Below are 23,052 nucleotides of genomic sequence, written 5' to 3'. Positions count from 1 at the left end.
ACTAATTCGCCAAAAAGATTAACTAATTCGTCAAAATATTATCGTGAGAATTTGTGAGACGCGGTCCGTTTTCTAAAAATATATACACCTCTTGGGCTGGTCAGGTCTCACATTAAGACTAACATGAGATCGTCTTTTTTAAGACTTTGTGTACTAATATAAACACTATAGTTAGGAAATGAAGTGAATTATTGGTGTTAGTTATTTCAATGAATTTATTATCCATTTTATAATACATTTTATATTAGAATATACATAATATTAAAATATATGCACAAAAAATTTTGAAAATATATAGTATATTAAGTAAAACATAATAATATAAATTAAATAATGATTAATGGTTAACCGGAAAACGATACCGAAAAAACGGTTAACCGCTTAAGCGGTATCCGGTGTAAACGGTTACGATTCGCAAAAAGAGCGAAACGAAACTTACGATTATCGAATCGGAATATTGTTTCTAGACGGTTAACCACCCATGAACCGACCAACCGTAAATGTAAAGAGTGAAGACAATAATATTATTCAATTAGACCACTTACATATAACGCTAATAGATCAATTAGACACCCTGGCCAACTCTCAACTTTAGTAACCTCACTCCTACCCAATTATCACTCTCCAATTCATCTTCAAAGCTCGCATTCATCTCTCCTTACTTGTTTAGACGATCTTTTTTGTTTCGATCATTAAGGTAAAATTTTATTTCTTGCGATTTCTAAGATCTAAGTACATAAATTCAACATGCGATTGATTCTATGCGATTGTTACTGTTTGTTTCATGAATTCAACTTTTTTTTTTCTTCATCTCATGTTATTTGATGTGTTTAGGGATAATCTAGATGTTATATATATTTATACTTCGAATTTTTTTGGTATAACTTCTGAATTCATGTTTGTTTCATGGAACTAAATGATAAGAATATTTATGTTATAATTTGTAGGTTCGCGTACTTTCATGCGATTGTTCATTTATTCATGTTGGTTTCATCAAATGAATTTTTGAAGGGTTCACATACTGTCTCTATCAATCAAGAATCAATTATTCTTACAACACCAAAAAAGAATACTTTCTGAGTAGGAATTTATTCCAATTTGCGTAACTACACTTATTTAGCAAATTACAGTAAATTGCTCTCTTTGTGCTTAGGAAGAGCAAGAGAGAGTAAAGATGGATGTTGTGCAACTGCTTCAGAGGCAATTTATCGATTATATGAAGTCTCTATACATGGAGGTAGACCAAAATACACTTTGGGTTTAATTTGATTTTGTAAAAAGTTGAAAACATTGATTGTTTTTCTATATATATTTTTTCCTGATTGTGGATCAATTTCATGTTTTTGGCAGCATTATCTGGATGATCAGTTCACCCAGTTGCAGAAATTGGCTGATGAGAGCAGCCCAGATTTTGTTTATGAAGTTGTAACTCTTTTTTTTCAAGATTCTGAGAAACTTATTGACAATTTAACGAAATCTCTGTAAGTTTTATTGGCTTAATATACTCAAATCTTTTTTAGGGTATGATTTTGTTATTAAATTCATGTATAATTTTGGAATCTGATTGTTTTTCTTTTAAAAATATATCTTACACAGTAATCAGCAAGTAGTTGATTTCAACCAAGTGGCCAATCATGCTCATCAGTTCAAGGGTAGTAGTTCTAGGTATGCTTTTTTCCCCTCTTGCCGTTGATTTTTATACATGATTTATTGTTTGATTTTTGTGTTTGATCTAATGTCATGAAGGTTATAAATTGGGGGATTAATACATCTATTTGGAGAAATCATTGAAATCAGATATTTATGTTGCTTGAGTTTTGTTGGGTGATGATGACTATGTAGATGAAGTTATTCTTGGTATCTGGTGGGTTACAACTATTTTGTTGTGTTTAGAATTCCCGCGTTTTGAGTGTGCTTTTTTTTGATGTATGTGACAGTATCGGCGCACATAGGGTCAAAAACCAATGCGTTAAGTTTCGAGCTTATTGTGAGGAGAGGAACCATGATGGGTAAGATATCTGCTTGTATACTTCTTGTCATACATCCTCTTCTCCTTGGGATTTAAATTGTTATTTCTTTCATCATGCATGCGATAGATATGCATGCTTGTGTGCGCACGTGTGTTTGCGCGCGCTTGCGTGCGTGGTGTGTGTGTGTGTGTTTTTTTCCATGCTGATGCTATTATGTTTGGCAAGTGATGCATCACTATTTCAGTGGTGTGTATGAACTACGAAGTGCTACAAGGACTCCATTTACTGGGCTGAAATTTTTCTTTCTTTGTTAAGTAGTCAAGCAGTTCCTTATGGTGCCTTCAAGTTAAAACATTTAATAAGGTTGACAGGTTACTTGGTCTCATAGTGTTGCAACTTGCAACATCTAAAGACTGGTGTTGATTCAGTAACACTTTATGAGAGGACAAGATCAAATGACGTAGATTACATGATTGAATTAGCATCATTTTATAGACTATACCTGCTTTCATTTTTCATGAAGTGAGATACTAGATTAAAGTTTCGAGAAAGTAAGTCTTGGCTGTGGTCCTTTCAGAGAGAATTAACCAATTTTTAAGTTGTTTATATGTTAATATTTTAGAAATGCAATAATAACAAGTTTATTTTGAGAACTGGATATGTTGAGGAAATTTTCATGGCAGCTTTAGTTGCAATACTCAAAATTTCATAAAGAGCAGGCGAAAAATATTTGCTCAAGAAATACCTTTATTTTAGATAAAACTATTGAACATATTAATGGTTCATTTTAAAAAAAAACTTACTGATGCTTCTTCCAACAGTAAAAGTTTGATTTTTTCTTTTTAAATTCATTATTAGTTAATTGAATGATACATGTTTGGCTATTACTAGAGAAAGTCACCCCTTCTAGTTGTTTATCTACAATTGTTGACACCTGTAAATTTGAGAGGTAACATGCAATACCATTCAGTCTGGACCGACAAAGTTAGTAATCACGAGTTTGTTATGTTGGTGAGAGTGTAATTAGTTTACAAAAACTAGCATAAAAGAGTTACCGAGGTGCCTAGGTAAGAAAACATGAAAGGTTGAAGATATAAGGAAAGTTTGGTTCTTGATGGATATTTTAGTTTGGTTTTATGGGACCAATGTGCAATGTTTTGAGCATGAGCTGCATACGGTGAGTCGTAGGCGAAGCAGCACGCGTGCAAACATGCTATACAATTAGATTTCTCTATCCTGCATTCAGATTTCAAGTTCTCAAGAAAACAATTTATTCTGTCTTTTTAGATAGGGTTCCTCCCCTCCCCCACCTAACAGAAGGAAAAGAAAAGCCACAACAATAGTTGAACTAAAAGCCCCAGAAGCATCGTCATGTGTGTCTTGGAGACCTCAGGGAGTCTTGAATGCACCTTAATAATCCTTCAAGTTACTTATACAAAGGCATCTTGCGACAGCTCCATAGAACTTCTAATCTGTTGGTCATCGCTCTGCCAATGTTTTTTCTGCTCGCATTCTTTGTATCATGCATTAAAATTATAATCTGATCTTAAATAGGATGGCATTTGTAACATATCGGTGATATTAAATTAAATAAAACATTTGAGTACGATTTTTTTCTAAAAGCTTCATATTGTAGGACACAGGTATGTAAAACTTTTCTCCTCCTTTCTATGTGTTTTCGGTTGAACTTTGAAGAAGCAATTTTCTCCTCCTTTGTATGTGTTTCCGGTTGAAGAAGCTTTTCTCTCCTTGTCTTTCTTGTCCATGACAGTCAAATGGTTTAACTTTTAAGTTGCCTTGTTGTTTAGGAGTAGTCAAGAATTTTCTCAAGTCATATGGATTATTTCACATAGTCTACTTATTTCTTTTTAAGCCAATCTAAATTTTGTTTGTTTTCTTTTAAATTTCTGAATATTTTATGAATGTGTGTTATTTCAAATTGACCTCAATGACTATCGGATACCCTCTCTAATCATTATAGTCTTTGTGATTGTTAACATTGCATTTAGAACTTATCAACTATGCGTGTTCTTTATATTGGTAAACAAGTCTACCTAGGTCGGGGTCAGCACCTGGGCATTTTAGATGATAATTTTAGCAGCTTTATTTCTTGCTGAATTGTTTAAAATGTGTTCTGCATCTTGATTGGCTTCAAAATTTTACCAAATATTCATGCTAGTATCTCTGCATCATATTACAGTTATAATGATAATATTTTGGTATAATCAACTTTTTTTTTTTTTATCTTTACTTGGATGTAATGCTATTTTATATTAATCTGTCAGTACATTTGAATTGCTTTTAGAAAATTCAGCGTCATGATCTGTGTCTCTGTGAAGCTGTAAAAGATTGGCAGTTTCGTTGGTAGAATATCATTAGTCAAACATCTGAGGTTTATAGTTTTTATATGTGCTACTAGTATTAATCAGCTACTGTATCTTGTAAATTTCAAGTCAGTCTTGTATTGACACTATCTTAGTGAAGAATGGCAATATGGCACCATAAATTTTTCATTTTTATCGTTCACTGTAGAATGGTAATTTGACTCATCAACTAACTGAATATTATTCTTCAGCATTATCATTGTTGTTGAGTACTTGAGTATCCAATTCGGATGACCAATGATATACCTATCTATGTGATTCATGTAATAATGAAGATGTCTTGGTTTGATGCAAATTATAGAGATACAATAAGACTCCACTGATCGTCGTTAAAAGTCGTTTCATATCCTGGAAGAGTCACCCCTTTGCATAGAAGTCACCACAAAAGCATCCCTTTAAAAAGCCACCCCGGTTCGACTGCATTCTTGTTCCTCAGAACTACTGTTGATTTGGTGATAATTTACTACAGCTGTGACTTGAGATCATTGGACGGAGCTTTTTCTCTCCTTTCTTTCGACAACTTGAAACCCTCCTAGTGTCAACTCTTTGTTTTGATGATCTACATAGCCATTGGCATTGTAGTTTTTCCAAGAATATATTAATATAGAATTGAGTGTCTTCTTTTGATAGACATGATCATACTTTTTGTTCATAATTTGGTTTCAATATTACTTATTTCTTTTTTAGCGGCGGGAAACAAACGAAAAAGCTAAGGCCTAAGGGCCTGTTCTCCCCAGCTTATTTTCAGTTCAATTCAGTTCAATTCAGTTCAAATCAGTTCAGTTCAGCTCTTGACAATACTTTTACTCTCACATATCACTATTCATTTCAGTTCCGTTCAATTCAGTTCAATTCAGTTCAATTCAATTCAGTTCAGTTCAGCTGTTTTATGCCGAAGAGAACATGCCCTAATTCTAGTCTTGTGAGCTAGGTATGGGGCAAGCTCAACCCAGTGTCACATAATTCCCTAATCTCCCTGCTAACTGCGATCCGGAAAAAGTGAATTATGGTCGGTGTTCGCATATTTTTTGCCTATTTTGGGCGAACCGCGAACTGAAAAGCGAATTATATAGCGAATTATGTTACAGTGGGCCTCAACCTCAGCAGGAACGAAAATGAGAGAAGAAGTATGTAAGTATTCTGAGAGATTGAGCAATCAGGGCTTCATTCTCTATATTTTTTTGCTGGCTTCATGATGCTCTGGATACTTCGAGCAAGTTTTGCAATGGTGGAATCTTCCTTCCCTCTCAAAATGGGATATAACTCAGCTTGTAGAGGTGAGACCATGAATATCATTTGTGCTCCTGAGTCCACTCAGTTTCCCAGTTCCATGTAAACCAGTCGCAGCTGACCACCGCTTCCTTTGGTTTTACTTTCAATTCTTCCAGGCGTGGCTGTCTACTACTTTAGTAGTGTGTGCCAGCAGATTTCTCCCAGAGGTTGACTGGACTGGTCTCTGCCTTGGTTAGTTATGTACTTATGTTCCTCATATGTCCTGGAAACAGGGTCCCTTCTCCCATGGCCTCATGCCACCTCGTTTCGTTTTGGAATCCTCTTCCACTGTTAGGGTCCTTCTTGCTTCACAAGGCTGACCTCTAAAGATGATTTCATTTATTTGTAACCAGATACACCAGATTGTTGCGATAAACTTCGCTACTCCGGTCCCTGAGGTTTCATCCTCTTTGAACAGGTGTATGTAGGAAGTTCTGACTCTCGAACCCAGGTTCTGCCATCTAGATAGAGGCTTGCCATATTGTGCTGCTTATCTTGCTCCTATGAATAGATAGTCTACCTTTTCCGGCTCTTATTATTAAATAGCCTACAACCATCCTGATTGATTACCACTTCTTTCATTTTGCATAAATAACATAAGTTTGCAATACTGGGTTATAAAAAGAATTGACTGAATAGTTAATAGTTAGTCAAATGGGCTTTCAGATTAGGATATTAACTTAGTACCATGATTATGAATCAATAGGTCGTGCGTCCAAGTCCATTCAACTTTCATTTAGCTTGCGCACATCATTGTGCATTGGCTATTTGGCTACAGTCATATGCTGGTTTCATTTGGTAACGACTTACAATTTACTCAAATTATCTAAGGTGTGTGCAGTAGGTCGATTGCATTTCTAATTGAAGTATGTCTCAAAGATGATCCTTTAATCGTTTGGTGCAGGTGTCTTACTGTTCTGCAAGACCTGCAGCAGGAATATATTGTTTTGAAAAAGAAATTTGAGATTCTTTTCCAGGTATCAAATAATATGGTTCGCATGTATTGTACTTTCTAGTGTTTATTGTGCATAATGTCTGTTCTTCCTCCCTTTTGATTCTCGACCCTTTCGCAGAGAAGCATTTAGAAGAATTTCCTTTAATAAAATACTTTACTTGAAACATTGAGACTTATTGATTGTCATGATTGCCAAAGCACAACTTTAACCATATAATTTTCTCTTAATATAATTTTCTCCTAATAACCATTAAATCATAACTATATTTATACCATAACTATTAACCTAAATTTCATCACTATTTAATCTGAATACTATTACTATTAGTCCAATACCATGACAACAACTAATAGCCTAAAATTGTAACTAATAATCCGAACACCATCACTAATAACTAAAAATCATAACTATTAGCCTAATAATCATAACTATTAGCCTAATAAGCATAATCATTTACCCAAAACCATAGCTACCAACTCGAAAACTATAGCTAATAACCTGAAAACCATTAACTAAGAATCACAATTGTAGTAAATACTTTGCTTTAAATCTCAGCATTAGGGTCCTCCGATCCTCTTTCTCCATGCCCGCGTCACTCTAAGCAACTGAGAAGATTTGAAGAGAGAGAGAATTTCATACCCGGCTTCTTTTTTTGCACATCAATATTTGCACTGACAAAAATTGTTTTACCATTGCATAACCAATTGCCACTACTTTTTTGCTCAAACTAATCCAAATTTGAGAACCCCTCAAACCGAAAACCTAACAAATGAGTGATTTTGGTTTTTTAGTTCAAGGATATGGGAGAAAAGGTAATTGGGATTGGGAAGAGGAGAGAGAAACGGGGGTGGTGGTAAATTCGAAAATGGAAGATGATTTCATTTGAGAATGACGATTTTAAAAATCCAGAGAGAATTGAAAAAGGAAGTTTGGAGAGAAGAAATCAAAGGTTTGAGAAGATAGTGCAAAAAGGAAACACAGAAAATCAAGTTGACTCATTGGTCTATTAAATTGACGTGCTGGAATTGAGTATAAATGGGCCTAATAGGCCCTGTCAGTTAAATTAAATGTCAGGTTGTCTTATAAAAGAATTTGTATAATTTTAGTTAGATTTGCATAGATAATAAGAATTGACATTAAATGGTTAAATATTATATTGATAAATTAAAATAACCTATAATCTTATGTCGATAGTTTGAAGTTGCATTTAATTTTACATTGTTATTGTTAATACCTTATATTTGGAAACAATTTTTTTAGCTAAAATATCTTATGATTTGAAAGAAAGGAACCATATGAATAGTGCAAAAGTGAAAGTGTTGCAAGTATAGAGATAATATTACTCATTACTCGTGTTTATGAATCATTTTAGAAAAATGTAGTCCAATAGTGCAAAAGTCGAAGTGTTGCATACTTGCATGTATAGAGGAAGTATTAATCAATTTTTTAAGTGTATGTAATTTCAAACTCTATCAAGCTTTTTTCGCCTATGATGATATCAAAAAAAAAAAAATCCTGCTAATGCCTTTGAAATTCTGGTGATCGATCATTGCAGCTGGAGCAAGATATTGTGAAAAATGGTGGTACAATTCCAACCATGGACTAGACCTTGGAACCCCGTATCGATTATAGCAAACCAGAAAGATGGAAGTTAGTAGATTGGCCTGGAATCTGGATGATGATCTAGATGCTGTTGCATCCCTCCATAATAACCTTCTCTTACTAGTCACTGTGAATAACCATTTCTAACTTTGTTGTTACTTTTGATACCATTCTCTCTGTGAGATGTATTTCAGGCTTTAGCAAGTGGGTGACATTGGACAACTTTCTTGATGCATCTAATTTGTGTTTACGAGTCACTGTGAATAACCATTTCTAGCTTTGTTGTTACTTTGGATACCATGTTCTCTGTGAGATGTATTTCAGGCTCTCTCTCTCTCTCTCTCTCTCTTAGCAAGCGGGTGACAAATTATTGCACAATGCATCTAATTTGTTTATGCTTCTTTATGTCTGACTTGTACATTTATGTCTGATTATACTGAATTGTTCCTGTTGCATGGTTAATGGGCTATATAAATCTGTCTTTATGTACCATTGTGTGTGTTACAGATTCTTTAGTTAAAAGCTGCATCGTCTTCTCAACTGTTTCCAATTTACCTGATTGCGCTTCAATATTCATTCCTATTCTTGAAGTGAAACTTGACAAGATTAGAATTTTGAGTTGTGATGGAGACTTTTAGTTAGCAACTTAGCATTAACCGCCAAAAGAGTCAAAGAAGCCATCATAAGAACATAACAATGGGAATACTTTGCTTTTGCAGTTTACTATGCGACCTTTAGTGTGCACCAGCCTTAGTGCAGGCAGCAGGTAGTCAAGTAACCATAAAGTCCATGAGAATATGAGATGGCTTATGCATATCGCACTAACTGTTTTTTCGCAGGAACTTTCTTGATACAACGCAAGGAAAAAGGTCTAAAACGTCAAGTAGTGATGCTGTGGAAACCTGCACAAGTATATGACAGTGACACAGTGTGTTCTTTTCTTTCTATGAAAGCCTTATTATTTTTTTTTTTAATTAGATAATTGGTTTGAAGATCAACCTTTCCTATGCTACTAGCTTGCACGGCAGGCAATTCCCTAAAATTTGGGGTGGTAGTTAACACCTCTCCCTCTTCTATGTCTGCCTTATTAAATATCTCAAATCAAATTTGTAAACCAAAAAGAAAAAAAACCTACATCAAAGAGATAAAGATGTATGTGTTCCGGTAAATTCTTTTTTTTTTTTTCCATGTTTTTAGATTTTTTAGAAAATAAAAACAAAAATTACTTTCCGAGTATATAACAATTACCAAAAAGGAAAAAAAATCTAATTTTCCAAATTGATTGTAAAAAGCGAAAGCGTGAACTTATTAAATTATGTGGCCATGGTTTCTTTGACCGTGTTCGTCCTCACTAGTCACTAGTCACTAGTCACTAGTCATAGTTGAACTATGTTGTATCATCAACTCTTTAATCAAACTGACGAGCAATATGCAATGTTATTAAGTGACAATATAACATTATGCTTAGCTTCCTCAGTTTTCCCATCTCAAATTTTTGCTCATCAAAGATGAACTGTTTACTAGTAATATCTCATAGCTATGATTGACCATACTTATTAGACATGCCATAGAAACACACAACAAAGAAAACATAACATCGATACTTGAGATCAAGTCGTTTTTTTTGTAAACAATCAAAAGTAATACCTAGACACTAGCCTTGATGTGAGAACTATACCCAGTTTTCATATCTTCAGCTCTATTCCATAGCATCACTCCTCCATATTTATCGCCAGATTTCTTAACAAAAGGGAGCACTTGATTATTTAGTGTTTGGGACCCAACAAAGCCATTGTTAGCAGCATCCTTTGAAGCAGGCAGCCCAACAAAGAACTTCCTAGCTGGGATATTAGAGGTCCATGTATTCCAAGCTTTCTTGAATTGCTCAGGATTCGAAGGATCGAATTCGCACGATGGATTGTTGTAAAACTGAATCCAAACGTAGTCGAAAAGCCCGGTTTTTAGGGCCGGGTCAAGCTTTTGGTCTGGGAAAGGGCATTGAGGTGCAGCACTTAGGTATACTTTTTTACCTGATTGTTTGCTGTGCTCTGAGAGTCTCCTTGCTAGTGCAGCGTAGTGGGGAGTTCCTAACTCGATGTCAAAATCTACTCCATCTAGTACCGCATCACCTGATCATAAGAAATTCAAGTTCATGTGTTCGAGGAATAATTCAAGAAATGTATAGTTGGTTAGCCCATGTAGGATATACAATAGTTGCAAGTGCATAGAATATTTGTAGAACTTCTCTCAACCCTCATACTTTAGGTTTTTCACATCAGACTCAACTTAATTTCACATCACTCTCATTCAGTCTTTATAGCCTATCCCTCAAGCTCCCTTCAGTCTCCTAGCTATGATATCTATACAAATCTATTAAAAGGCATGTGTGACAATGTATACACGTCACGTGGCACCTCCGTTACTCCACTAGAATTGTCCAATATGTACATGAGTCATGTCAATTAACAAAAATAAAATTATCTTGCAACAAGATTTGAACCCGTGACCTCTTACTATACTTGACACAATTACCATCACAACCAACTTTTAATCATGTTTTAAGTGTCCACATTATTATACTTGTACCTTTTAAATGTTGAGTTTTTCTTAATATATTTTAATGAGAATGGAAAAAAATACATATCATGTTCGGAAAACAATACCAACCCGGGACAACGCCCGAGCCCAAATACTAGTTACTTTACAAAAACATGTCACATAATGCATAGCATACCATATGACATGATCTCCACGAGCTATTAATAGTTACCCATGTGACTTGTGAGTCCTCTCGACAAGCAAATTAGTTTGAAAAAGAATATTGAATCTTATAGATGTGTTTGGTCGGGTGCAAAATCTTAACCTAAAAAAGTGATCTTCTCATTTTTCTTTTGTTTGGTTTGTAAAAGGTAGGAATTAAATAATTTTTCAATTAGTTAACAATAATTTTCTTTTGTGCTCTAAATTTAAAAAAATTTACCCTGAAAGCTAAGTCATGACGTATGTATTGTGAGACTATAGCGTCAATTTTGATAAATAAAATAATTCTAATCAGTAATAATCAGGTCAATGGAATTTTAATAAGTTTTGTTGCATACAATATAATTCCAAAAACATGATATCCATGCACACATTATTCATGCAAACATACCTAATGGTCGATCATTGGATTGCCCTCCAAGGAAATGGTTCCACAAGTAATCAGCAACGTTCCTAGCATCGTCGTCCGACGACAAAGAGTAGCCATCTGCACCACCACCAATAGAGAGCATGACTTTGATCCCCATGTTTTGGCAGTTTCGAATGCCGGTGCTAACTTTACGACAACCACCAGAGGCAGGATCACAATGGCCAGATAAGTTGATTTCGGGAGTTTTGCCATTCCCAAATGCGGAGAGAAATGCAATGTTTACATACTTGTACAATCCACTTTTGCAAGTGGCTGTTAATGTTCCTTCATCCTCATTTTGGCCCCAATATATTGCAATTCCTCCAGCATTTGTTTTCAAGGGCAAGGCAATGAAAAAAGAGGTTGTTAAAGCTAGCAAGAGAAGAGGTGACCAAATTTTGACACCCATATTCTTTGAACTTTGGTAAGTAAGTGTTTGATTTGGAACTAAGTGTACAACTTTCATTTATAGAGGAAGTATGAAAACATTTTCTAAGGCTTTGTTTAAAGTCAAGACTTGGAGTCAATAGGAGATACTTCGATGGCATTACCTCTAGTCCTCTAGCGTGAAAGAAGGGGCATGCTTTGCTAAGTCTTCAGTGCTCTTAAAAGTAATTAGAATCAAGCTCTGGCCCTAGATGTTATTTCAAGGAAATATCATAACCAAAACAAAGGACTACGGTTCTTTTTTTTGGACTTACTTTTTATTTAAGTTCATTTCATTTCAGTTACTTTCCTTTTACAAGTTTAATTTAGTTGATTTCATTTTAATCATGTGTAATTCAACAATTTCAGTCTAAAAGAAAAAGAGTATTAAAAGAGAAAGTCAAGAAACTTCTATTTGGAAAAAACTGAACCTAAAGGATGGTCTATTACCTAACTTCTTTTTGGAAATTAAAGTGTTACATGAAGACTTTGCATTAAATAGAGAACGTGGGATGGTCGCTAGGGGGTGTGTACGGGTCCAAGACCGGATCGGACAGGAACTGATTTGACCAGAAGGTCGGAATCTGCATTTTTTTTGGACTGGGACCGGACTAGAAAATTTCCGATCCGGTTCGCTCTTGGACCGGAATCTATATTTTTTTTAAAAAAAAGAAATCTTTTTTTATTTTTTTTTAAACATATTTATAAATTAGATATTTTAAAAATTAATATTTTTTTTATAACAATAATCCTAAAGTAATAAATAGTAGGTTTTTAAAATTTCTAGATTTCTACCTTTTTAAACTTTTTTAAATATATTTTTACTAAAATAATAGAAATTATGGTCCAACCGGTCCGGACCGGAAATTTCCAGGTTTGGACTGGACCATAAACTCGAAATCGGAAAATTTTGTGGACCGAGGTCCGGACCGGAATCCTGTCTGGACCAGTTTGTGCACACCCCTAATGGTTGCTACTGAATGTTGTTGGATTACATCCTAAGGGTAATGCAAAGTCAGTAGTTGTGGTGTGCCGCACGCGAAGCCGATGCTTTTTGTGCATGGCGGTCGCGTGCGGCGCAAGACTGATTTGATAACCGCCCGATCGAGTGGGTTTTGGCCCGATAAGGCGATGTCCTTGCCTGAAATTGCTTTCTTCTCGCTCTTGATCGTGCGAGTTTGCTCGATAGGTTGGGCAAAAATCTTTTGTCCCTTGCCCTATCGAGCTGAGTTGCTCGCCCTTCCGGCGGAATCTCTGTTGACACACTTTTGCGATTTTCTCCATTTATTTTCTCTTTGGTTGATTCCAAATACTCCTTATATTTCAGGAATTGATTTATTCACATATTATAAACCCTATAACACATGACTTACCTCTCTAAGTTAAATTCCAACTCTTAAGTTCAAGGTGTAGAATTCGAGGGTGTTATGTGAACTGTGGGGCATTTGTCATTGAAGCCTGCATAGGTGTGGTGGCGAAATTGTTTCTAAGGCAGTAACCTCCTTACCATGACACAACGCACTTCCTATGAGATTCAATCAAGTTCAATTGATATATATTTGCAGAGAAGTTTCTTCTTAGGGTCTGATATCATTGCCAATTTCAGTTTTTTTATTTTGAGCGGTTAAGCACTTTGAAGTTTGTCATACTCAAGTTCCTTATCTAGTAGTTCCCATTTTCATGGTAATTACAAGTATATATTTGTCAAAATCAACAAATATATATAATTTGCTGGTAGTTTCAAAGTGGTGGGACTTGGGAGTAATGGCTATTTGCCATCACTCAAGGTACAATTGAAGAATTAACAAGAGATCGAGCATGGGAACAGACTTCAAATATGTTAGAAAAATTGACCCCAAGTTTTGGGACCGAATTACTGCAATGCCAAGCGAAAAAGACATGGCTATCAACTAATAGTGAACATGATGTTTTCTTCAACACCTTCGTCAAGGTCTCCAATGGTGTTCACTAAGTCACTCCGACTCTCCGAGTAATAAAGTTCTGCATAGAAGCTTAACAAATGGTTGTCAATTCAATATAAGCATAGACAAATACAGTATCCTACCCAGTCCTGATTAGGAGAATAAAACGTAATTACAGAATATAAGCAGCCATCATGGCATCGTCAACAATGTAAAATTACAGAGATAATTTAATAATGACAAGCCTTAAGCATATGGTTAGCAGATGAGATAAATGAATTACAACTACCATCAGTTCTAACTCCTACATCACCCAACTTACTTATATCAAATCCTAGCTTAATCTGCACAGTCCACTCCTGTGTTCCATTTAATTTACAGGTTTGAAAAAGGATGTATCCCTTAATTTCGACGTGTCAAATAATTATCAGCACTTAGTTAGAATGGATAACCAGCTTGTCAGCGACTAACCGGATACCTGCACTCTGTTGATAATCGTATGAATCCAAGGACAAGAATGCATCAACAAAATTCCCAGGAATAAACAAATTATCGAGTTCTGCAGCATCGAATTTACTAAACACAAGCTTTTGCTCAGAACCTGAAGCAGCCTCTTTCTGGAAAATGTCGGTGCCATATTTTGCATTATCCCCAGTTACAATAGTAGGAACGCTGCAAATAGAAGACCCAGTAAACATATGAATTAACAAATTTCTTGTAATGATACAAAAAAAAAAAAGATACTCCAGTTTCTGAAATCTAATTATAATTTCTTGTAAGAACTGCAAATATCTAATTGTTTCATTCTTTGCAAAGGGGGTGATATTCCTCTGTTTGCAAACCAGGCAAGAAGACACCAGTTGCTTCCGGAGAAAAAGCCACCACAAAAAGAGTTAAATATATAATCATTCCATGTTGTTACTACAATCCTCTGTACATATCAGGAATATTTATCATCATAAACGATTGTTTTGTTATTCTACTTCATTACTGGTAAAACAGCAACCAAAGAAGGGCAGTACATACTCCCCCATAATACTTGCAGGCTTTAAAGCTTGAAATTATTATACAAGATGGTTAGCAGTAAGACATTAAGACTACTGATTAGGTAATGAGGTACTGACCCTAAAAAAAAAAGGTATTGAGGTAATAACATCAGATAAAAGAAGGGAGGAAAATAAACTTACTGGAGCCGCAAAGTAGGGAAGTTCCAGTATCCATTCTTTCTGGTTACCATGGGTCTCCAATCAGATGTGCTACCGGACTCCATGGACACGCTCCGTGCATGATTATCACATGCATCCAGGACTTGACACAAATTCGGAGGAGCATCTACCACAAAGCTTAACCTAGGGCGGCCTGCCTGATCTACAAACTTTGTACTAATTCCAAATCGCACTTTCAGATGGACACAGTGAAGCTTCAGCACAAGAATGTTATGTAGTATCTGAACCCTGCGACTCCCGCGATAGAACGGAATAAGAGATGCACTGATTGCAGGAAGATGAACTTCATCAGGAGTCAAATAAGCAGACAAACTGCTGGAGCTCTCAGAGATTGTCGAAGGACGAGATATCTCTAAAGGTTCAACTATATGCCTTTCCTCCAATGTATCATCTTCTTGAATGGCATCATCCATTATTTCCTCAGAAAGCCTACTCATATTAAAAGCTTCTGTTCGAGTTCTACTGGGTTCAATCGAATTGAGAATCTGCTCCCCCAAGGTTTGATTTGAATGGTTTTCAGGCCTGGGAACTGAGTTGGGAGTGTGGCTCATTTCCATTGGCAAAACTCTCCCGCCACTACGAGTTGTCCTAGCAGTAGCAGTTGGAGAGACCAAACTATCACTTGCAAGAATGTCTGGTAGACTCGATTCCTGCATGCACAAAGAATAAAAAAGTCCTTGCATGAGAATATTTCTTACAAGATATTGATAACCTCAATTAGGGATTAAAATACTTCATAAACAATTTTTGTTTACTAAGCACCAAAGCAAGAAGCTAAAACTCCCTCCATTGCATAACATAATGCAGCAAAATTATTCAAGAGCATATCACGGCTGCTAATTTCCCTCAAAATTGATAATTTTATTGGTTTAAACAGATCCCATCTGCTCCTAAACATTCTTTGCCTTTAAGTTTGCACAAATATGAAGGGTAGTTAAGAACTAGATATGCATGACTACTAATTGATAGGGGATAGAGAAACAGAAAACAAAATTAAGAGTTGTTATGGACATAAAAAAGAGTTGGTGTGATGGAGAAAAAAAGAAGAGAAGTTCGCTTAAAAAATTAAAACAGAAGTATGAAGTCTATATTGGAACATCCAAAAACAATTATAAGATATTATGGAAGTACGAACATAACCATAAGATTTATACCTCTCGTCGATATAATTTCAAAGAAATTAGTTATCAACATTCAACTCTAAAAAGGGAGGGGGTATATAATAGACTTTATAGGAGTAAAAATGGACTATCTCCCACTATGAACAGCTGGAGTATGATGAAAAACATTAAAAACTTAGTCAATAACTCCTCAACTCTGATTAAAGATATGAAGCACGTCAAATTCCCTAGGTCGTGGACTAAGTTCCAGCAGATTGCAAACCCTGGAGAGTAAATCAGAGACAGATTTATTAGAAATGTTCCCCCCCCCCCCCCCCACACACAAAAAAAAAAATTAAAAAAAAAAAGGAACAAATACCCAACTAAAAGTGTGTACGTTATAATGGTCTTCCTGTCACACTTCTTACTTCACTGGCAATCATTTGGAGGAAAACCCAACACCCAGACCTTGACTATAAAATTCAGGATGGATTAAATCACTGATGTAGCAAAATTACAATGGCACACTAACAATGTTTTAGACTTAAAGAGTCAGCTGCACAACATATTTAACTAGCTGTTATTCGGTAGTACATAGAAACCAAATGAAGATATCTTACCAACAATAGGACAGTTGCACAATACTTGAGAACTTCAAGATTCATGCGCACATCATCCAAGCTCCTGAAACCATTGAAAAACATTTTAAAAAATAGGAACTCTTAAGCAGGAATCCTGAAAATAACATCAAAAGACAGAAAAAAACTACCTAATTCCCAATTTGCATTTATTGTGTGTTCTAACACAGTGATTACATGAGAAAGACCTCTTGAAAACATTGAGATATCTAGATTCAAATGTTTAATGACCAAACATATAGTCCTATATACTAATCCAGCAACAAACATTCAAAGAACTTATCTTAGTCGTTAAAAGAAAAAAAAAAACTAGCCTTTCCTCTTCCCCCCACCCCCCACACACACATGGAAAAAAATCGGTATCAATATTGTGAATTATCAGAGGGATAAGTGTAAAAGATTTGTGCATTACCTATGCGTTTGCTGACCCAATCCAAAATAAGTGGCAAGAGTAGCCATCTGAAAAGCAAAATTATGAAGATATTTTTTCAGCAATCGCTAGTGTTTAGCATATCAAGCTCAAACGATCAATAAATCATAGATCATCTCATTTAAGAGCGAAGTACAATAAATTATTAGATCTAAAAAAACTGCAAGGCCAAACCATCAATTGCATGTCCCGTAACCAACTTAATAGAGAAGCAAGCATATTCTTTTTACTCTTGTAAAATGAAGAAACCTATAACTATCTCCTATTTGACTATTGATTTTGCCTTCATTATATACGCCATCCAAATTCAATGGAAACAAAAAAAATGTTCAAAAGAACACATTATTTCGCCTTTTTATGGTATGGAGAATTTATGTTTCTAGCTATGAAAATCTAAAATTTCATCAGTCATTCGTTATCAAGGAGTAAAGCTTAGATATATATACACCACCAATTCAAGCTTATTCAACAACACCTAAAAGTTTAGAAAATTATGACAAGATCATGAGCCGGTGATACTAAAAGTTGTATATATAGTGTATGACATTACGCATGTTATACAATAGCTAATGTTACGCCCAAGACGCACTCAAACTCAAACCATAACATCAAACACAAACCATAACATCAAACACAAACCATAACAACCAAGTCAAGTTGAAATCTTTGCTTAAAATGAAAAACTCCATTAAAATGCAAATACCTTCATATTACCAGCTCGCCGACCAAATCTCTCAGTGAGTAAAGCCAATGAATCAATAATCCCTTTCGGCTCTGGCGCCGGTCGTCCAATTTGCGCAAATGCTTCTCTAATCCGAGGACAATCAAACCTCAATATATTATGCCCCGCCCAAATTCTCCCTAAAATTCACCAAAATTCAACACCAAAACAATCAAAAATCAAATTCGAAATCAAAATCAACATCAAAATGCAGTGAAAACGAGAGAGAAGGAACAAACCATGTAGGATGTCGAAGATTTTATCGGCGATGAGAGAGAAAGAAGGAGCGGAAGAAACGGCGTCGCGAGTAATACCGTTGCAACGTTCGGATTTCGAGGAAATTAAGGAGAGATCGTCAGGGCAGACAAGTGTGGAGTAACTTTCAAGCTCAACGAGCTTTCTAGGGCAAACTAAAATAGCTCCGAATTCAAGAATGGTGAAACCTTGACCTTGTTTCATAGGAACTGTTGTTTCTAAGTCGAAGAATGCGATTTCGGATCTTTCTTCCGCCATTGATGAATGCTCGAGTTCTAGAATTTGAGGTTTTTGAAGAAGAAATGTTGAAGGTGGGGGAATGTTTTATTTTTTTGAAGGCGCCAAATGAAGAACGACAATTATATAATAGGAGATTAATGCGTGTTGTAAATTGTAATGTTGTTCGTTACGTTAATTAGGAGATTTCTTCGTAGAGGAGGTTTGTACTTTGTAGAGAAGTGTAAAATGTTACTTCTATTAGCTATTGCCAAATGAAGTGTAAAGTTGTCTTCTTAGGGCCTAGGGGGGATTGTTTGTCATTCATTCTTGGTATATTCTCTTTAGACTTCAAATTTATGTCCTCCTAGTAATGAATATGGCTGAATTGACAATGAATATGAAAGAGCCTTTTTGTAATTCCTATGATACAATTAGAATTTTTTATCAGAAAAGAATTATCTGTTACAATATTTATTATATATTTAGAAATATCATGAGTATCATAAAGTGTATTATTCTATTTCTTGTTACTTATTTTAAGTCATTCAAATGAGCAAATTGCTTTTAGGAGATATCTTCCCTTGTTTTTTTTTTTTTGTTCAATAGTCAATACCACTTGTCGTCCTTTAACGGAATCTTATGGAGCAATCTAAAAAGAAAATTTGTAGTTTTTCGCAACGAAATAGCCATAATAAAAAAGGGCAGTTCCAAAAACAGAGTCCTATTCACCTGTCCTTTATGACCCTTATATCGCATTAAGGTGGTGCAGTTACACCTTCCAAAAGTAAAAAGGCTGGTATAACGCTAAGAAAAACAATTATACTATCGACGTACACTTTCTTTATGGACATTAGGCTTACCCCTCAATTTCTATCGGTCATTTTTAGGGTTCCCTTACTTGGACCAATTAGCTTCCAATCCATGGTGTCGGCATCATACCTTTCGCATGTGTGCCGTGAGGAAGAGGTCAATCATTTCAACTCTTCTTTCGAAATTCTTGAACTCGTGGTAAGTGTAACATCCCGACGATTCTCTATTTTTCAAAATACCTTTTCAATATAAAACTTGGAGAATTATCAAAGTATTATCGCCCATGTGATAACATATTGGCTTCTTCAGAATTTTGCAGTGTAAACCATAATAAAAGAACTTTGAAAATAAATGTAACACCACGAATTGTCCATCAGGCGATATTTCCGCTATCACCATTTTTTTGTAAGTTGTTCTATATTCCTTAATTTATGTTTATAATTGGAATGGGTATTACAATAATAATACTACATAATAAATAAATAAATGATCCTAAGATGATACTAATAAATATTAAGTAGGAATAAATAATAATATAATAACATCGTAAACTACTTTTACTGAACTAAACTCCAATACTAATAGATTAATTAATTTAGATGGAATAGTCAATGGAACGAGTTGTCTAAACCAAAACCAGTCTTCAATCTAGAAGACGAAGTACAAGCGCGACTCTGTATCCCCCGACCTAATATATCGAGGAACTTTTAAAATAAAAATAGGACACAGTAATCAACCCGGTCCGAAGAAAAGTCATGGGCTACCACCATGTACTCCAACTCATACTTGTCCAACACTTCAGACGTGTACAAGACTAAAGCTATTGCTATCCACGTTTCACTTTACATGATTAATAATTTATTCACTTGTTATGATTCACAAGTAGGACAAATAATATAATCATTAAACAATCATTAACTTCCATTTTTATCTTAGGATTAGATAAGATGATCAACTTAACAACCTAAGATTATTTCCAACTTTTAATCCATAACCTTCCTTTACCAATCAAGTCAACAACCAACCAACTTTTCATAGGTATAATAATCAACTTACCAAATAAGGCTCTCGGTCCTCATAAAGTAATTAAATAATCCAAAAGGAACAACATATGATTCAATCATGATCCAAACCAACATAAATATTAATCCCTCATGTGAATTAATAAAATAGAGTTTTCAAATCCCATATGCATCAATCTTCCATACAAACATAATATCAATATCATAACCAACATGCTTCACACAACGACATAAACCATGCAAATCTAATTTAATAGAAATCACATATGAACTAAAAATAGTTCCCTATACATGATACTCCCTCCGTTTCCTAAAGATCTTCTCTCTTTCCGTTTAAGTGCGTTTCCAAAAGATCTTCCCTCTTTTACTTTATTCCTTATTTGGATTTTTTTTTTTCATTTTTATCCTCTCATGTCCTTATCATATGGTCCACCATTATATTATTAATTCAATTTTATTCCCTTTCTCTCTCCTACTTTAACCCTTTTTTATATGTTTATTTATCTTAACCCCTTTCTCTCTCCTACTTCACCCACCCCACACCCCACACAAATGGATTCTCCTTGGTATCTGTAGGAATAGTAACAAGGAAGATCTTTAGGAAACGGAGGGAGTATTACATAATTCTCATATTTAAAACATGATACTAATCCAATCAACACATAGGTATGTACATACTTTGTGTACACAAATCGAGAGGCCACTTTCACAACCTTAAAAGTCGCCTAAAGAGAATCCTCCGCTAAAATGACCAATATAATCCACAATCAATACTTTATAAATTTCCTACAAAAATAAAATACTTTAACCCCTTAAAAGTGTTTGAAAACCTTTCCCATTATTAAAATTTAATTATTAAAACCTCCTAGTATAGTATTACTACACTAGTTGTTAAAAACTCTTAAAAACTTATATTTAAATCATCAAAAATCCATCATCAACATCCTTTTTAAATGTTCAGCAATATATAATATAATATAATCCTTTTTAAACATACTTAAATGTACTTAAAATTATAAGAATACTCAATTTCATAAATTATAATATACTACTATGATTTTCCAACTCATAAAATCCTGAAAATCCATGCTTTGATACTTAAAATATCAATTCAAACATAATAAGTAAATTTGAAATTTAATTACTTCATTACATAAATTATATAATCTTAGATTCATAATTAAATCATCAAAATATAGCTTCAAACATAAACATATTAAAACCATCTTTAAAAATATCAATTTTGCATTAAATAAAACTTAAGGAGGAAGAAAAATAACCAAGCAAAGGAGGAGGAGTGCTGGGCTACGTGGCTGGCGGCGACCCAGTGGTGGTTGCAGCGGCGGCTGGTCGACGAAAAGGAGATAGAGAAATTGGTGGATGGAGGAGAGGAGAAGAAAAGAAAGAGAGAGAAAAGAACATGAGGGGGCCGAAAAAATAGGGAGAGGAAGAGAGAAAGTAAAATGTGTTTAATGTGTTGGAAATTGTGTAATAATAAAGGACATTTGGTATTTGATGGGTTAGTTTAATTAATATGTTCATAGGAAAAGTTATAAGGTTTGGGCTACTCTAACCCAATATTAAAATTATTCTTTTACTTCAACTCCAGTAGTTTAGTTATAAAGTAAACTTTTAAAGATGATTATATAAAATATTTGATTATTTAAAATTATTAAACAATTCCTTTAACTTTTGAATAGTCAACCTTTTAATAAATAAATTATATAAATACTAAAGCATACTAAAGCATATATATATATATATGTATATGATTGGGTAGAAAGGGCTTACGGGGGATTACAGTAAGGGCTTGAGTTTACTTTTGATTATAGTTATGATTGGGTAGAAAGGGCTTACGGGGGATTACAGTAAGGGCTTGAGTTTACTTTTGATTATAGTTATGATTGGGTAGAAAGAAGACACACTATACTATTCGTTAAACAAGAAGATCTGTACATACAAAGTTAATTAAAGTTACTTTTTATATGGATCGAATTATCCGACAAAAATATTAGCCAATTTGATATTCCAGCTACTAAGTAATCAATCTAGGTATGTTAATTCTAGAGAATATCGAAGAATGTTAATTGCTAAACAACGGTAAATGCCAAAGTATACATAATTGATTAATACTTTGAACCATAAAATATTCAAATTTGTAGAATAATATATACGGAAAAGAAATGCAGCAAATAATTTTTATTTAATATTATTAGGGTTACAATTTTTGAGAATCTCTAGATATTCTCCTATGAATAACAAGACTACAACTTGAGGGTAGGAAGGAGATAAGGACATTTGTGGCTTATTTCATCCAATCTCCTTTAATTTAATATATAGTTGTAAAGTGGCTTGGAGGATAAGATAAAAATATGATTCCAAGCCTTGTCATCCCTCCAATGACAATCACCCCGTTGGCGTCCTTGTTTCACACCCGAAATACTTGGTATCACTACAAATTTTAGGGTTCAGATATTCCCTTATGAGGTGGTCTCAAAAACTTTTGATGAGGAAACTTTTCCCGTCTTCGAGCCTATCTCGTCTTTTGAATGAATCTATTCCGCAATTTAATTATTACTGTCATCGATCTGTCGCAAATATCCTGATTTTCCACCGCTGGATAAAAGTATCGAGGAGGATGTGTCTACAACTCCATTTTTTTCATCAACATCCTTTATCCGAAGTGCCGACAATGAATTAATTTCACGGTGTCTACTTGGCGTCCAATTCATTACTGACAAAGTCAATACACTTGATGAACTCCAACTTGAAAAGGAAATTACCCGTTGATCATCCGTTTTTCAATTATTTCAAAAGTGGCGGAAAATATACTCTATTGCACTATATTATGGATGAGGGGAGTATAATCTAGAGGAATATAAGAGCTTTTGTTTATTTAAATAAAAAAACAATGAAACACGAAGTGGGTA

At 34.6% G+C, this 23,052-nt stretch overlaps 3 protein-coding genes across 5 annotated transcripts; 1 reads left to right on the top strand and 2 right to left on the bottom strand.

Moving 5' to 3' along the window:
- The first annotated feature begins 544 nt into the window (after nucleotides 1-544).
- On the top strand, nucleotides 545-8,479 carry LOC104894012 (histidine-containing phosphotransfer protein 1). 3 transcript variants are annotated; one of them, XM_010680165.3, is made up of 7 exons: nucleotides 545-697; nucleotides 1,158-1,237; nucleotides 1,351-1,481; nucleotides 1,597-1,665; nucleotides 1,938-2,009; nucleotides 6,531-6,603; nucleotides 8,138-8,479. In XM_010680165.3, exons 2-7 carry the CDS (start codon nucleotides 1,175-1,177, stop codon nucleotides 8,186-8,188), a joined length of 459 nt encoding a protein of 152 aa, XP_010678467.1. In that variant the 5' UTR covers nucleotides 545-697; nucleotides 1,158-1,174; the 3' UTR covers nucleotides 8,189-8,479. The 3 variants fall into 3 exon arrangements, with proteins under 3 accessions (XP_010678467.1, XP_010678466.1, XP_048500271.1); XM_010680164.3 differs by having other exon boundaries at nucleotides 1,154-1,237; XM_048644314.1 differs by lacking the exon at nucleotides 1,938-2,009 and having other exon boundaries at nucleotides 1,154-1,237.
- Nucleotides 8,480-9,602: 1,123 nt separating this feature from the next.
- Nucleotides 9,603-11,803, bottom strand: LOC104894011 (basic endochitinase). The gene is made up of 2 exons (XM_010680163.4): nucleotides 11,336-11,803; nucleotides 9,603-10,313 (listed from the first exon to the last, which is right to left on the bottom strand). The coding sequence occupies exons 1-2, from the start codon at nucleotides 11,760-11,762 to the stop codon at nucleotides 9,832-9,834; spliced, it is 909 nt and encodes a 302-aa protein (XP_010678465.1). The 5' UTR covers nucleotides 11,763-11,803; the 3' UTR covers nucleotides 9,603-9,831.
- Nucleotides 11,804-13,854: 2,051 nt separating this feature from the next.
- LOC104894010 (protein NEN1) lies at nucleotides 13,855-18,635 on the bottom strand. Its single transcript, XM_010680161.4, has 6 exons — nucleotides 18,056-18,635; nucleotides 17,799-17,956; nucleotides 17,078-17,124; nucleotides 16,648-16,711; nucleotides 14,889-15,577; nucleotides 13,855-14,373 (listed from the first exon to the last, which is right to left on the bottom strand). The coding sequence occupies exons 1-6, from the start codon at nucleotides 18,327-18,329 to the stop codon at nucleotides 14,136-14,138; spliced, it is 1,470 nt and encodes a 489-aa protein (XP_010678463.1). The 5' UTR covers nucleotides 18,330-18,635; the 3' UTR covers nucleotides 13,855-14,135.
- Nucleotides 18,636-23,052: the final 4,417 nt, after the last annotated feature.

The sequence above is a fragment of the Beta vulgaris genome, chromosome 5, assembly GCF_026745355.1.
Source record: "Beta vulgaris subsp. vulgaris cultivar EL10 chromosome 5, EL10.2, whole genome shotgun sequence".
NCBI lineage: Eukaryota > Viridiplantae > Streptophyta > Magnoliopsida > Caryophyllales > Amaranthaceae > Beta > Beta vulgaris.
The sequence above is the reverse complement of the archived record's forward strand: the minus strand, read 5'-3'. Positions and strand labels throughout refer to the sequence as shown.

Bases quoted from the DNA above. Each gene is read 5' to 3' on its own strand.
- LOC104894011 (XM_010680163.4), bottom strand. From the start codon at position 11,762: ATGGGTGTCAAAATTTGGTCACCTCTTCTCTTGCTAGCTTTAACAACC. The intron at 10,314-11,335 runs GTATGTTTGCAT...TCTTATGATCAG, and splicing joins ATCCAATGATCGACCATTAG to GTGATGCGGTACTAGATGGA.
- LOC104894012 (XM_010680165.3), top strand. From the start codon at position 1,175: ATGGATGTTGTGCAACTGCTTCAGAGGCAATTTATCGATTATATGAAG. The intron at 2,010-6,530 runs GTAAGATATCTG...CGTTTGGTGCAG, and splicing joins GAGGAGAGGAACCATGATGG to GTGTCTTACTGTTCTGCAAG. The intron at 6,604-8,137 runs GTATCAAATAAT...CGATCATTGCAG, and splicing joins AATTTGAGATTCTTTTCCAG to CTGGAGCAAGATATTGTGAA.
- LOC104894010 (XM_010680161.4), bottom strand. From the start codon at position 18,329: ATGGCGGAAGAAAGATCCGAAATCGCATTCTTCGACTTAGAAACAACA. The intron at 17,957-18,055 runs GTTTGTTCCTTC...GGTGAATTTTAG, and splicing joins AATCTTCGACATCCTACATG to GGAGAATTTGGGCGGGGCAT. The intron at 16,712-17,077 runs GTAATGCACAAA...CAATGGTTTCAG, and splicing joins TTGGGTCAGCAAACGCATAG to GAGCTTGGATGATGTGCGCA.